At 57.6% G+C, this 15,905-nt stretch overlaps 1 protein-coding gene across 3 annotated transcripts in view; it reads right to left on the bottom strand.

Moving 5' to 3' along the window:
• The window catches only part of MEF2B (myocyte enhancer factor 2B), a 63,529-nt gene that overhangs the window by 7,531 nt on the left and 40,093 nt on the right, over positions 1–15,905 (bottom strand). For all 3 annotated transcript variants that reach the window (XM_054013831.1, XM_054013834.1, XM_054013832.1), the window contains exons 2-5: positions 4,349–4,428; positions 1,741–1,944; positions 1,126–1,254; positions 774–954 (exon numbers count right to left, since the gene is read on the bottom strand). In XM_054013831.1, coding sequence (XP_053869806.1) covers positions 774–954; positions 1,126–1,254; positions 1,741–1,944; positions 4,349–4,402 — 568 coding nt within the window. In that variant the 5' untranslated portion in view covers positions 4,403–4,428. The remainder of the gene's footprint in view (positions 1–773; positions 955–1,125; positions 1,255–1,740; positions 1,945–4,348; positions 4,429–15,905) is intronic.

Genomic DNA, 15,905 nt, shown 5'->3' with positions numbered 1-15,905 from the left:
TGGCAGTGCTCCTAGCAGGCTGACAGCGAGCGGACACTGGAGGGCCTGGAAGCCTGATTCTCATGCCCACGGCTTCTCAGCAGACTGGGCTCCCAGGCCTCCCAGGGTCGGTGACTCCCGGGTAGCCAGCCAGGCAGACTGCCCCACAGCCGGGCTCCACTCCCTTTCACAGAGAATTCCAACATTTTTAGCTTTTGTTCCAAAATGGAATGAAACCAGACTCCAAGATGTTGAAATCCTCCACGCAGCGGAATGACTGCTCTCCGCCCGAGGCAGGGTCGTGATCCGCCAAGGTACGGACGGGGAAACCGAGGTGCAGAGGGAGACGAGATTCGCCTACGATCGCATAGCGAGTCAGTGGCAGAACTGGGAATAGAACCCAAGAGTCCTGACTACAGGGCCCCAACTCCTCTAGCCGCTAGATCAGGACACCTTTGGGTTTGACCAGCTTCTTTAACCAGGGGAGATCCAGGCCCTGGGCACTCGCCTGTTACCACAGGCCACCGCAGAAGGGCAAAGCTTGGGTAACACTCATTGGATGTTGGCTCCTGTGTCAACCTGAAGGGGGCGCTGCTGAGCACATGCTGCCTCTAGAAGCCAAATCACGCCGCCCCCCCCGCCCCCCCCCCGGGATTCCAAGGCCAAGCCCCCCTCTCCCCCCTCATACACCCTGGATTCCGTGGCCGAGCCCCCCCCCCCCACATACACACCCTGGATTCCGTGGCCGAGCCCCCCTTCCTCTGCCCATGCCTGGCCACCCGGGGAGAACTCACCTGGTGGCAGTGGCCCCGGGGAGCGCCCTGAAGGCTGGCCATGCTTGGGGATCGGCGACTTGAACACAGGCAGGCGGCTCTGGTGCTGCGGGGACCCATTGGCACTGCTGAGCCCTCCGTCGCTCCCAGAGGGCGGTGTGCCCGCGTAGGCCGCTTCGTGGCTGGGCGGAGGGGCTGATGACTGCAAAGGGAGAGCAGGGATGTGGGAGTCACAGTGGGGCCCGTGGGGGAGGGGATCGCCTTGCCAGGCAGCCCTGTGGGTGGGGGAAGGGCACTGGGTGGATCTTGGCCACGCCAAGGCATCGCCATGGTCTCAACCCCCTGTGTGGGGAAGGGGGATCCAGTCACTCACGTAGAGCCTGGGCCGCGCCACCGTCAGGTCCACCCCCTCGTTCAGCTTCCGGATCTTCTCCGTGGGGTCCAGCCCTTCGTCCAGCTCCAGTTCCTGGCTCTCCAGCCCCAGGCCCTTCCGCTTCAGCGTCTGACAGGGAGGGAGCCTGTGAGTGAGGAGGTCCAGCCGGGATTCCCTTGGCAGGCATTGCGGGGGGAAGGGCCCAGGGTCTCCTTGCCCTGCCCCACCCCTCACATCCCAGGCCCCTCACAGCTTCCTTCCCCCCAGACCCTGGCACAGATACAGCAGCTGCTCCCACTCCCCTCCGCCCCCCGCCCGCTCAGGCTTTGCCTTGGGACAAGAGGGGCATGTGGGGTGCAACTGTGTCCTTCCCTGCCTGCCCCCTCGCAGTTCGGTCTCCAAGGCCCTCTCCCCCCTCGGCCTCTCTGCCGGGGCTGTCAGCAAGGGGAGGGTCAGTTACTGCCAGTGGTCACCTGTCCGCTAGGATCCGGGCTGAGACCCTGCAAAACTCGTTTCCTGCAGAGGCTGGCCAGCAGCGGCTTTGCTGCTTTGCCTGTCTAATTGCCCTGGAAGCAGCGTCAGTTCTGCCCTGCAGGCCCCCCCGGGCGGCGTTACCTCCAGGATGTCGGAGTTGGTGCGGCTCTCGTGCGGCTCGCTGTACTCCGTGTACTTGAGCAGCACCTTGTCCATGTCGGTGCTGGCGTACTGGAAGAGGCGGTTCGTGCTGTTGAAGATGATGAGGGCGATCTCGCAGTCGCACAGCACGCTCAGTTCATAGGCCTTCTTCATCAGCCCGAACTTGCGCTTGGTGAAGGTCACCTGAGGGGAGGGCACAGGGCTCAGGGCCAGCGCAAGGTGCCGGAGCGCCGGCCCTGCAGATGGCTGGGCCAGACTCGCCTACAGATTGACACCCTGACTGGAGAGAGGTCATAGCAATGCTACCCTGCCGGGGCGCAGGGGCAGGACATATCCAGGCCAGATCCGCAGGTGCTGGGCACCCCCAGCCATGGCCACACCTTCCACAGACCTCAACCGCCAGTAGGCATCTCGGCCCCCGGCTGCTCCCATCGGGATGCAGGCGCTCAGCGGCCTGACGCCCAGCGTGGGAAGCGCGTCTGAAAATCTGGCCCTGTGCGTGTGTGGGCGACAACACAGGACCCGCCGTCAGGGGAGTATAATTAGCACCGACCTCAGAGCACTGAACTAAATTCAGCGCTCGGCGCTTAGCCTGAGCCTACCCTTGGTGAGTGCTTCACACACCCCCACGGCGTGTCCAGTTTGCACAACTGCTGTGACCACACGCACACGACACTGCCACACGAGGACTATTTTTACCATGTCAGCGAACCGATGGTAAGATCCTAGTGTAGACGAGGCAGTTTGCAGCACTAGCAGGGTGAGGCAAGCCCTAGGGGGAAGGGCGGCTTTACCCCATGCAGCAATGGGTGTGGGACCTGCAGACTTCTCCACACTAGGGTCGTCCCGGGGATTAGTGACCACGAGTCGCCTGTCACACGGCCAGAACACACCCTTTCTCCTAGTGCAGCCAAGGCCCCGCAGTCCCTGTATGATCCCGGCCTGGCTGCAACACGGCCCTTCACGGATGCACTGAAGGGGGCAGCTGTTCCGCAGCCCATTCTAAGAGCTGACATGCACTGCGTCCAGCAGAGCGATGCTCTCAGTGGATCAGAGCTCTAGGGCGCATGGGTGTTTGGTGCCCGTGCCAGTGGGCACAGCTTGCACCAGCTGGGAGCCTGGACCTATCAGATCTGAACCTCGGCTGCTTAGTGCCCTCCCCCAGCATCCCACCAGGATCCTGCAACCCGCCTCCTCCTGACTCCTCTTCTCTCCTTCTAACATCCCCTTCCCCGATCCTTGGCCAATGCCAGCACGGGCAGCAGCTCAGAAGCCTTCCTGTGCCTGGAATTCCACCACCCAACTCCGCCAGCAGGGTCGCGGTTTCTGTCACTGTGCAGACTCCATGCCGGGCATGGGCAGAGGGGCGGGTTACAGGAGGGTGTTGTGACTGTTCTCCGAGCTCGCGAAGCATCTCCCGAATGGAGACCCTGGGCAGGGCGGAGGGAACGCTAGCCACCCGGCACAATCGGCATTTTCCATCAAAAACTCGTTTCACTGAAAAATTCCCAACCAACTCGAACCTTGGGTGCGGTTCTCCACCGCCCTGCTCCTCGCGAAGCCATTTATACCAGCGACAGGGGGAGCCTTTCACACCCACCTGGCGCTGGGGCAGCTGAGGCAGGCGGACCCGGAGGTGCAGCTATTTCAGTTAAGCAGATGAACTTCTGGGTGCCTATCTGCACCAGCCCTTGCCCAGAATGGACACTGTCCTTGGGAGAATGCAGCCTGGCAGAACCTGGAGCAGCCATGCCCAACGAAAGGGCTAAATTCCTGCCTCTCCCGCTAGCCGGCTGCTGCTGGTGGCTTTGCAGCTCCATTATAAATATCATCTCTCATTAGGCACATAACTGAGCTCTCTGGGAGGCATTCTCCAGACGCCGCTCTGGAATAGCATTGGTGGCACGGTGCCCACTGCCTTTGAACTGCCAGGCAAACCTCTGCCCCGCTGCGTCACTGGCTGTAGTGCTGCCTGCAGCCTTTATGGCCCTCAGGTCACGCGAGCAGGGCTGACACACCGTGCACGCTGCATGCTCCTCGCAGCGCTCGAGGAGACGCACCGCGACACTGGCTGGTATAACAACCCGGGTCACATCCTGGGCCAACCCTGCGTAACACGCGCCGGGCAAGAGGCTGCAGTGCATTGGGAACAGCCTATGGAGGCTGCTACCGCTAGGTAGCTGGGTCAAGCGCAGCCCCAGGTTGAGGAACGGGCTGGCTCAGGGCACTGTGGTGCATCTCCCCTCGTTCCCTGCCTCCAATCCTGCTCTCGGCCGGTAGGGTTGGACATTGCCCCGTCTGATGGTTGTGGGGCTAGTTGCCAAATGAGCGTGCAGAGTCCATGCTAGTGTCCAGGCCTTGGAGTGACAGAGCCTGAGCATCTCACTGGGGGTTCCTGCCGGGCAGGGCCAGAGGCCCGGTGCCTAAGGGACGGGGTGCAGGAGCAGTTTGCTCTGCCTCTGTGCACGCGACAACAAGCCTGCACCTTTCCCCACAGTTGAATCCAAACCCCTTTGCCCAGCCTCGATATTGACTCTCCGGTGTTTCCCCAGACCAGTTTCTGGATGGGCCTGGGGCTGGGGCTTACCTGACGGTTGCGCTGGTCCAAAATTCGACTGATCTGTATTTTTTTCCGGCCCATTTTTTACTGCTTGTTTTGAGGGGATGCTGGAAGAGAGAAAGAAATGGTTCCTGAAGCGTCTGCATTGATTGCAGCCCACTGAGCATTAGACAGGCTTCGCAAATAGGGCTAAGAACCCAGGATCCAGGTATCATTGGGCCACAAGGTGGGGGCTCAGATCTGAATCCAAACCTGACCTGGGTGGAGAAGGTGATTCTGGGGTTAACACAGCTCCCCAAGAGAACCAGCTCCTAGGCCAAGACACTTTGGATCCATCCACCTCTGGGCTGGAGGCCCAGAACGCTCTGCCCCGCGCCAGAGTGAGCCGGCAATGGAGTTCACGGAAGAGGACATTTTGCGGGGGGAGGGGGATTCACCTTTGATGAAATTTTTCAATGAAAAAATAGAAACCAAACATTTTATCCAAAAACGATTTTCAGTTCATCAAAAAATGGAAAATGTTTCTTGGGGAATTTTGACAAAAAACTATTTCGTTTTTCAAAATTCTCATAAAATAATTGGCAATGTACAACCAGCTGTGTCAATCCCGCAACCCCACAAGGCGAGGGTCTCCAAGGGGGTCTCACGGAACTCCACCCAATGCCTGTTACAGTCAATGGGACTTGGGCACCTAAATCCCCTAGGCAGTTGAAAATGCCTCTGCCCTATTAACCCAGAGTCCCCCATTCAGACAGAAGGGGGAATCTTTGCATTTCAAAATTCCAGCCCCGGTATAAAATAGCCGTGTGCTCCTTCAAGAGCCGCACTAAATGATCTCCTGCAGATTTGCATTCCTGACTCCCGGGTCTAGGTTATTTGGAGAGCAGTTACACAGGAACGCTGACCTGGCTGGGGGGTTTCTCCATAGGACAAAGGGGATGTTTTTAGGTTGTGGGAGGGGGGGTGTTATAATTTTGTAAGCAACTTTTTTTTTTTTTTTTTTTCACATACAGACTAAATTTGACCTCAGACATGTTCGGGTCAGGAAGTGGTTGCATGAGAAGTTGTAAAATGCAAACCACCCACTTCTTTCATAGTGTGTGTTTGTGAGAGATGGGTGGGGGGGCAGGAAGGGCAGAATAGAGAGAGAGACCCCAAATCTCCTTGCTGCCCCGAAGAACAGGGACCCTTTTCTTCTTTCATATCCCCCCTAGGATATGACTAACTCCGGCAGGACTCCTGGGTCCTGAAATCTTGTCAACTCCATTAAGTAGGTCCCTGGTAGTGAGCCTGGTGTGAGTTGATTGCAGTGAAGGTCCTGGCCCACACTAAGAAATCAATGTGTTACAATGATGAATCCCAGGAAGTGGTGCTGAAAGTGGCCAAAGCACTAGTGTACACAGGACCAAACCGGTTTCAGCTCTGGCTCCATGGGCCCGGTTGGCTAGCGCTGAAGCAGAAGAAGGATTGCAAGTACCCCTAACAAGCCCCTGGCGTCCAGATGCAGCAGCTGCCAGGGAGCGTTGGCTGTAGCAGCTGGTTATGACGCTGGGGGGAAGGGCGAGAGCGCAGGTCATGACAGTCTCGTTGCAAACTAGGGAAATGAGGTGTAGATCAGCGGCTGTCAACCTTTCCAGACGACTGTCCCCCGTGCAGGAGTCTGATTTGTCTCACGTACCCCCAAGTTTCACCTCACTTAAAAACAACTTGCTTATAAAATCGGACATAAAAATTCAAAAGTGTCACAGCCACACTAGTACTGACAAATTGCTTCATTATAAAATAAATCAATTGGAATATAAATACTGTCCTTACGTTTCAGTGTATAGTATACAGAACAGTATAAACAAGGCAACGTCTGTCTGAAATTGTAGTTTGTACTGACTTCTCTAGTGTTTTTTTATAGGCTGTTGTAAAACTAGGCAAGTATCTAGATGCATTGATGTACCCTGTGGAAGTCCTCTGTGTACCCCCGGGGTACTTGTACCCCTGGTTGAGAACCACTGGTCTAGATGAAAGGACTATAAAGGTGCGAGCAGAAGTGGTTGAAAGACACTCAAAGAGTAGTTATCCATGGCTCACTGTCAAATGGGGAGGTGTATCTAGTGGGGTGCTGCAGGGGTCAGGCCTGGCTCTGGTACTACTCAATACTTTCATTAATGACTTGCATAATGAAGTGGAGATTATACTTGTAAAATCTGCAACTGACACCAAAGTGGGAAGGGTGCAAGTATTCAGAGAACAGGATTAGAATTCAAAATGATCTTGACAAATTCGAGAAATGTCGGAAATCAACCAGATGAAATTCACTTCACTTAGGAAGGAAAAATCAAACGCACAACTCCAGAATGGCTGGGTTGTCACACTGCTGACAGGGAGCTGGGGGTTCCAGTGGATCACAGATTGAATATGAGTCAGCAATGCGATGCAGCTAGGAGAACGGCTGATATTCTGGGGTGTAGTCACAGAAGTGTCAGCTGTAAGACACGGGAGGTCATTGTCGGCACTGCTGGAGTCCTGTGTCCAGCTCTGGGCACCGTGCGTTAGGAAAGATGGGGATAAACTGGAGAGAGTCCAGAGGAAAGCAACAAAACTGGTAACAGGGTTAGAAACCTGCCCTCTGAGGAAAGGCTAAAAACCCTGGGCATGTTTAGTCTGGAGAAAAGAAACCTGATAGGGGGACCAGAGAACAGTCGTCAAATCTGTTAAGGGCTGCTCTACGGAGGACAGCGATGGATTGTTCACCACGTCCACAGAAGGAAGGACAAGAAGCAATGGGCTAATCTGCAGCAGGGGAGACTGAGGTTCGATATTAGGAAAATGTTCAACTCTATGGGTCATTAAACTCTGGAGCAGGCTCTCCCGGAGGTGGTGGAATCCCGTCACTGGAGGGATTTTAGAACAGCTGGACAAACACCTATCAGGGCTGGTCTAGGGTTACTTGGTCCTACCTCAGCGCAGGGGGCTGGGCTCGGTGACTTCTCGAGGTCCCCTCCAGCCCGGCATTTCTAGGATTCTAGGTCCGGCTGAATCGGTGCCACTTGTGGGAGTTTTCAGCATGGCCAGGAAGCCACGAGCTTTCCAACTGCCCTCGTTCAGCTGTTTCTTACATCCCACGAGCAATTACCCCAGACCCCCTGGGCACTCCGGGAGAGGAGCTGCAGGAGTCCCAGAATACTATCCAGCTATACAACAGTCCGGGGACAGACCCAGCAAATCCCCCAGCGTTGGGACCTGATATACCACCACGGGGCAAGTAAAGCAGCCAGAGTGGACCGGCTGTCCCCAAGTGGGGGAAGAAGTCTGTGCATGCTGACCTGCTGCTAACCCCAGGGGACAGGGTGGAGGGATGCAAGGAAGAAACCAGCAGAGAAAGGACCAGGGTGCAGCTGGCAGGAAAATACTTGGAGGCAGGGATTCTTGTATCCAGTTTTTCCAGGCATCTCCAAACCTTCCTTCCTATTTTGGATTTAGACCTGGGTCAATTTGGGCTTAAGAGCCATGTATAAAAGCTCCCCAAACCTTCTCAGTCTGACCCTCCATCTGGGGACGTCTGCAGATTGGGGATCTCTCCTGATCCTCCCGGGCCAGAACTCCCAGGGGAATGGTCCTTTGTTGAAGCACCCCCAGCTCTGCTCCCAGCCCCCAGAGGCACTGTGCAGAAAATTCACTCATGCCCCCTTCCCCTGAATGCACAGCGACTGGGACTTTTCCCAAAGCTCTGGGTGGGGCTGGCTCATCCCACACCGCCCCTCATTCACTCAAATGCATTTCTCATCTCGCTTCCTTCTCACAAGCCCTGGCCATTTACCCTCTTCCTTGGCTGCTATATTTAGCTCATCAAAACTAATTTTAATTTATGGAAGGAAATTATACTGGAGTTCCCACGACCTGACTGCCTCTATGTCCTCAGCCCACGCATGACACGAAGGTATGCCCAGCGTGACGAGAATACCCCAGCGCTAGGGACATCCGGCTCCGGTGGGAAGGGACTTACCGGAAAGAGTCAGATATTCCCTGGTGAAAACTTCAGGAGGGTTCCCAACTTACTTCTCCTGCTTGCGAAGGGCGAAGGGGCCTGGCTCTCAGTCGCCCTGCCTGGGTGCAATGGCTTGCACTGGTGCAAAGGGTGCTGGGCCAGGAATGGTGGCGTGTTACACCCAGGCTGCACAGGGTGCAAGGCCGTGGGGAGTCCGGCCCTCAGAGCGGGTCTAGGCGAGTGACATTTGCAGCTCACTCCAATGCTGCGTGTCCCCCTCTGAGCCAAGTCAGAGAGGTGGAGGTCTGTTGCAGTCTCCCGTGGCTAAGCTTAAGGCTGATTGGCCAAACTGGTGGCCATTACATAAACCCGTTATCTTTGTTCCCAGTGGGGCTTGCACCAGCATGACTCGCGGTGTCCACGCTTACACTACTGCAGTGCGTTTGCACCAGGATAATGGCGTTGGCATAGCCACACCAAGACAATCAATCCCACCATAAATGAGGGACTCGGGTCCTGCCAGCCTCAGTAGCTTTGGGCATGTTTCTTCTCGGGCCATTGCTGGGGGTCACCTCATCACATCCATTTTCAAAGGGAACCTGCAGAGTTAAAACGTCACAGGAGAGCCCACCCCTCGGCGGAGAACCAGCAGGGGGAGGACACAAGAGGAGGCAAAGCCACCAGGTTCTAAGCTCCACAAGCCGGGTGCTTGTAAACGCCGTAAGCCCCATCCCCAGCCAAACAACCCTCGTCTCCTGCAGAGCTGGTCAGCTCCGGATGCCGGGCCGAGTTTATACGCTCGGCGTGCTCCTGGCTCTCCATTCCTATCACCGTCAGGGTCTAAATACGCTTGTGGGTCAAAGGCACAGGGTAAAAAACCCTCCACGGTGAGTGGGTCCAGTTCCAGGCCCCGTTCCTGCCAGCACCTACACACACTCAGGAGGGCTCACTCTGGTGGCATCTGCGGAGAGATGGCAAAGGGCCCCTCTGGCCTCAGAGAGCATCTGGCCTGGAGATCTAAAGTAACAGCAGCTAATTAATTCTCCTCCCTGCCCCCCTCCCACAGGGCTTCCTCTCTCCCCTCACTTAACCCTGCGCATGCTGGTCCCTCCTTCCTCCCCTATCAAACTGCATCTCCCCCTCCGCCCTTAGCGCCAGTGGGTCACTTTAACACAGGCTCAGGCAGGCCATAAGCTATGGGGAGGAGTGGGATATCTAAGCATCAAGGGGCAGAGCGATTGCTGAGAAAGTACAGGGTAGAGGGGATGCAGTTTGTGACACCAGAGTATAAAGGGACAAGAAGGCAACCAGAAATCAGGCCCCAGGCTTGAGCCACCCAGGCTCCCTGGACCCAGTGTTCTAGTCTGAGTAGGGCCCTGGACTCCAGTGCAGGTAACTGACCCCCCGGCACAGCGCTGCCCTGCACAGACATCCCAACCCCCCGCGTGCTGGGCCTTTGCCTCTCTGTCCTTGGCCAAACATTTCCCTTCGCCTCTCTGCTGTTCCCCAGAGGGGGTTGCATCTCCCTGCTACTCTTGCAAGCGCCTTGGCACCCTTTGAGATAAAGGCCCTGGATAAATGTTTCTATTCAATCACACAAATAGTGCCTGGTTTTCAGTGGGTTCAGGAAGGACCAATCCCTCCATCTCAAGGGCCAGCACAGCGAGTTAAAGGTCACCAAGGCATGGAAATCCCAGAGGTTTTCCTGCACCCACCCTGTTGTGGGGCAGGGCAGGGCAGGGCTTTCCTCCCCCCCAGTGAAGGAAGGGATTCGAATAACCCCATGCCCTGTGAGCGACAGGTCACATCCCCTGGCCCCCCACCCACCAGCAACTGCAGAGCCTGCTGGCGTCACAACAAGAGCGCTGCGGTCACTAGCACGAGGCTGAGAATAGAAGGGGGGGAGGAGACGTGGAGTCTAAAGTGAGAAAAGGGGAAGTTACAGCAGCCGCCACGCAGGGATGGGATGTTGCTGGAGAGCAGGAGCGGTGCAGGCCTGGGGCCACGCCAGGATCTCCAGTGCAGCGTGCCCTGGACTTCAGCAGAGCCATACGGGGCCTGGCCTAGGGTATTTAGCGACGAGGCAAATTAAAGCCAAGAGCAGCTGAGCTCCAACCCGGGGCAGCTAAAGGGGCACAAGGAAGAAGAGCGGAGAGGATGGATCTTAATCCCAGTCCTGCCCCCAATCCCTGGGCGCTGCATCTCTCTCCCCACCCCCCAGCTCCCATCACCTACAGGGTATTCACTGAATAACACAGGTGGGGAGGGCTCATGCAACAAGCAGGCTGGTTTCATCAGCTGCCTCCCCGAGCAGCTCATTACAGGGCAGAGGGAGCCGCTTTGCTGCAGCTTCGCGGATGCTCGGGCAGCAACGGGCAGTGGGGGTGGGGCCTGGCCGCCTGGGGGGTGTCACTGATCTAGCCCAACAGGCCAGATGGGGCCGAGGTTTGTGAAATCAGTTGGGTCCTGCCTGTGCACCAGGAAAACACACGGCAGCCTGGGAAAAGGGCAATTTCCCACCAGAAGCAAAGTCACCACTTGGCTCCTGGAGGGAGGGTAAATCAGGGGGGGGGGGGGGGGCTAGTCGGTCCGGAGGCAGGGGAGTGGGGCAGGGAAGGGTGGCCTGACGGAGAGGGCACTGGACTGGGGGTCAGGAGAGCCGGTTTCAATGCCTGCCTCTCACAGAGATGTTCTGTGTCACCCTGCGCACCCCGGGTCTCAGAGCAGGTGTTTGCGCTCCAGGGTTGTCCACATGGCATTCAGGAGCGAGCCGCCGGGCCGACAGACTCGGGCTAGCAGGGCTCGCACTAGTGCTCTGAACCTAGCCGTGGAGACAGCGCTTGGAAGGGGGTGGGTCCCAGAGCCACAACATCCCTCGGCTTCAGAGCCCACAGTCCAGCACCAGCCGCAGCTTCCAGGCTGGGCGGCTCGCTCCAAAATGCTGTGCAGACCTGGCTCCTCCTGTCAGAGGATCTGAGCACCTCCCAGTGCCCCCGCCAGGCCCGCAGCCTGCTCTCACCCCCACCACCCAGGCGGGACCCAGGGACTCGTCCCACAAGGAGCCTGGGGCAGAGCTGGGGACTGAATGTGGCTCTCAGCTCCCAAGCCAGTGCCCTGGTCGCCCTTCCCTGGGGAAGAGAAAAAGCCATTCATGAGCATGAGCGGTCCCAGCACCATGGCGCCAAGGACCAGCTGCACAGTGCCGGGCATTGGCTGCAAACCCCTGTGTGAGCTGATGGGAGAGGCAGGGGGTCGCGCTGGACGCTCGGGAAGCCCCAGTCGGCAGAGCTGCATGGGCCTTCTTGTGCCATGACCACGCCCAGCAGCTTGCCCTGCCCTTTACACCCCTTCCCCTGGCAGACTGCAGCTCCCAGGCTGTGCTAAAATCAGAGGGGAGCTTCTCGTCCTCTCCTGGGGAGCAGCGTCCCCCTCTGCTCTCCCTTCCTTCTTCAGTCTGCCTGGTGTAGTGAGTGCACCCCCCGTTTCCATGCACCGTAGCCCCCGTGCAGCAGCCTTGTAACTACACTGGGACCTGCGTTCACTGGCGCAGCTGGGCAAATCAGTGACACGAGAGCCAGGACTCTGCACACAATCTGCGGCTCATCCCTCAGGTCCCACCGCCCTGGGATCAAACCTCTGGCCTTTCCACCCATCCTGCCATACCAGGCGGCTGGTGGGTCTGGGCTGGTACCCTGGCACTGGGCAGAAGGGTACCAGACCAGAGTGGCCATTCATGAGTGTGGGAGGTAGTGGGTATCCCCTGAAGATCATTCCTCGTTCCATTGTCCTCTTCCTCTTGTGGTCTGGAGCAGGCCCAAGGTTTCGCTATATGTTTTAATATTGCGGTGAGCTCCGGTCACTGCGGTGATGTTTCTGGTTCACTTTCCCAATGGGCCCCGGGGAGGAGGCTGGATTCCTGTTGGCTTCGCTCCATCAGGTATTAAGGAGGGAGATGTTTTCACTCCAGATTTTAATTGCTTCACCCGCCTGCCTGGCTGATAAGCAGATAAGCAGCATTAGTGCTGCAGGCAATTATCCCATCCTGCGCATGAAGGGCCGAGGCCCGGGCTGCCTTTCCCCTCCCCAGGCAGCGGGCTGCAGCGGATTATTGGGAGTAGCTGCCCTCTGAGCTCAATCAGCTCCGTGGCTTTCAGGCTGCAGGGCCCGCTGAGCGTCAACCCATGTGTAGACGTGCCAGGGACTCCAGACGTGCTCCTGCTGGGCACCCCTTAGCTCTGAGGGCTGGCAGATACCTGCACCAGGCGTTCAATGCTTTGCTGGGCTTAGAGCATTTCACCTCCAGTCCTGCCCCAGCTCAGGGATAACTCGCGCCATTCAGATGCTGTTCTGTGGGCTGGTGGATCACAGTCCAGCTCCCATTGGACAGGGGCTAGCTAGGACCCTCACTGAGGCTAGGAGCGCCTGCATCACCTAGATTGCCATTGGTACGAACCGAGCCATCTCAGCAGAGAAGCCATGGATTGAATGGACCATGAGTCCTCCCAAGTGAATGCGAAGAACCTCCCTGACTGAGTTCCCCCCAGTGCATCTTGGGAGCCCCACTGCCTCTCCCCCTAGACTTTTGCTTATCCCAGTGCACACTGGGAGCCTCGCAGCAGCCCCCCCACCCCCAACTCTTGCTCATTGATGGCCAGTGGCAGGGGGCATGATTGTTTGGGAGTCATGGGCGAAGAAGGGGTGCTGTGGCCGGGATGGGGCAGGGAGGGGATTGAAGACATAAGAAGGTGGGTGTGGAAAAAGCAGGAGCGTGCGAGGTTCTGCCCCAGACCCCAGGTGTGCCTGGAATGTCCCCCAACCTAGGGGACCCCAGCTCCGTAAACCCCCTCAGCAGCAACATGGAGTGAGGGGAGGGGTGGGGGATAGACCCCAGGGGAAACCCTGCTGCTTCTAATTGCTTTCTTCTCCCCTGCTGCGAGGCAAACAGCTTCCTCATTAGAGAGGCTGCCACTGGGGACTTGGGGGGAGGGGGCTACCCAGCTGCAAATCAAAGAGCGACTCACGTCAGAGTAGGGTGACCAGACAGGGGGTGGGGGGCAATAGGAGCCCATATTAAAAAAAGTCCCAAATATCAGGACTGTCCCTATAAAATCGGGACATCTGGTCACCCTACGTCAGAGGGGAGCTCCTTCTCGCCCCAATGCACCCCAGCTTTGGAAATTACGCCCCCTGAGCCGCTGCCATTCGACCAGGGCCGGGGCAGGCAGTGGGGAAAAGAGAGATGGTGCGAAAGGCTGAGTGTGAAGGGGGGGGGGAGTAGACTCCCCGTGAAATGTACTGTACCAAGGAGCGGGGACAGAAGGGACGGGGCTGGTCACTGGTTCTAATCCAGCCAGATGGCTAAAGGTGCGGCGGTACTGCTCTGCTCAGCATTGCAAGGCCTAAGTGAAGGAGGCGGCTAATGCCCAAGCGCCCGATATCTCCAAGCCTGCCGGTATCTCCACTCTGCAATCAGAGGTGTGGTTGCGGCTTGGGTTAGCACACCTGCGCGAGCAGGGCTAAAATCAGCAGTGAAGCCCCAAGAGCACAGGCGTGTTCAGGCTGGAACCGTGGGTACATCCTCAGTGCCTAGCCCGCACCGGCCATGTCTTTCCTGCTATCGGCAGCCACGCTAGCTAGCTTGAAGCTGGCCTGTGCCGGCCAGCCCGAGCTGCCGTCACACCTGCCGCAGTGCAGGCAGGCCCTAAGTCCTGCTGACTTTCAATGAGAATTAGGCTTCTAAGTCACTTTTATCACCTTCAGACTCGGGGTCTTAGCATCATTCCCTGCTGATGGGAGGCCCCTGCCTGGAACGAGCTCGGGGGGTCTCAGCCCATCCCCATCACAGCAGCCACCCTCCGGGCGAGTGCTAAGTGGCACAGGGTCCGGGGGACCAGCTCTCCTCTCCGCACCGGGAGGAGGTGGCTGTGGCTCGGAGGTACATGGAGAGGGGAAGCCTGTTCCCTGCTCCCTGGGATGGTGCTGTTCTGGGGCCAATATTATTCCTGAGCCCTAATCCTGCCCCTCCCTCCTGCGACTCCCAGGGTGTGATGGGGTCACGCCAAGGCTGGCCTCAGCTCTTCTTGTTAGCAGCACTTTACAAGGTCATAGAACCTTCCCGGCGCCCTTGTGCATGACACAAATACCTTCGCACTTGTGCACTTGGGTTCACCGAGGCCCACAGAGGGGGAAGCACCTTGCACTAGTGCACCGAGGAGTTGGTGCCGGAGTTGGGATGAAAGCTCCCATCTACCGCGGCTCAGGCCAACCTCTCGAACCAGTCACATGCCAGAGCTCCCAGCCCAGCCCTGTGCAGCAGACCTAGGCCTGGTCTGCATGAGGGCACCAACTGATTGACACCACTTGAGCATCAGGCCCTGGGGCTTAAGCTGCTGATACAAAACTCTAATGCAAGCCCCTCGTGCAGACACGATTCCCACCAAGGCAGTGCCACTTGCCCCTGTGCAGCTTATCGAGTTGCACCCGTGTAAATCGTGTCGACGCTAAGGGCTTGCAGCTTACCCCAGCCCCTGTGCCCGGAGCAGACGAGGCTTTCCACTTCACCAGACAGACAGCTGCAGGGCCTGCTGTTGGCTTGATTTTGCCCAGCTACGGTTCCAGTCGAGCTCAGAGGCCGTAAATCCCTCGGTGGGTTTGGCCAAAATGGAGCCCGGACGCGAGCTGAATTGCTTCTGCTCTGGAGACTCAGAATATGCTAGAGCGTCTCCTTTTAGCTGCTCTGTCCACTTCCCACTTCCCCCTTCCCCAGATGGAGCCGTCCCGCGGGCCCTGGTTTGAGCAGCCCTTCGGAAGCCTATTTTCAAAAGGCATTGTCTGGGCTCTGCAGCCGCGCCATTTCACAGCCACATACAGTCCCCCAGGGTGTTGGCTGCAGGGCTACTGCTCCGAGGAGCCAGGGACCGGCCCCATCCAAGAATAACAATAGCGCTCTGCAGTCACACGTGCTCGCTCACCGCAGCCTCCCCCGCTCTGTGCGCGAAGCCAGGCCTATCGACGACGGTGACCTTGAAACACGGCCGGGGCAAAAGGACAAAGCGGGGTGTGAGCAGATGGGTGGGCTGGGTTTGGCGACAATGCACGTCTCTGTTCAACGTGCAATTCAGCACCAGGAGACAGGCGTGTGCGCAGGGCTGGGGGTGTCTCACCGGGGGCATGGGCGAGGGCGGCTTTCATGCTATCCTGTGGCCTCACCCATCATTTAATTCCCTCCAGAAAGGCTCATCCATGGTGCATTTGGAGGAGCAGGAATTCTGAGCGAGTTGGCGTAAAAAGTTGGCCTGGGGAGGTGGTTCCTAACGGCTCCATTCAACTACACAAACTGGTGCCTGCTCTGAGCTAGAGCTAATCTGTTTCCAGATTGGCTCCAGAGGAGCTCCTCCCGCCCAGCTCTCATTGAATGACATCACACTCAGCCAACAGAGCGGAAGATGGAAGCATTACCTCCTGAGAACTTCCTCTAAGTGGCTGAACACCACCTGAAGGCAGGATGCTGACTCAGCAAACTGCAAAGAGCTGATTCACTTTTTCCTCAGTGTCCCATGCAGCAGGAGCCCCAGGGACCATTCGCTCCACCCCGCTGCCCACACA

Source organism: Malaclemys terrapin, chromosome 24 (genome assembly GCF_027887155.1).
Source record: "Malaclemys terrapin pileata isolate rMalTer1 chromosome 24, rMalTer1.hap1, whole genome shotgun sequence".
Classification (NCBI taxonomy): domain Eukaryota; kingdom Metazoa; phylum Chordata; order Testudines; family Emydidae; genus Malaclemys; species Malaclemys terrapin.
This window is presented reverse-complemented; position numbering and strand designations above follow the sequence as displayed.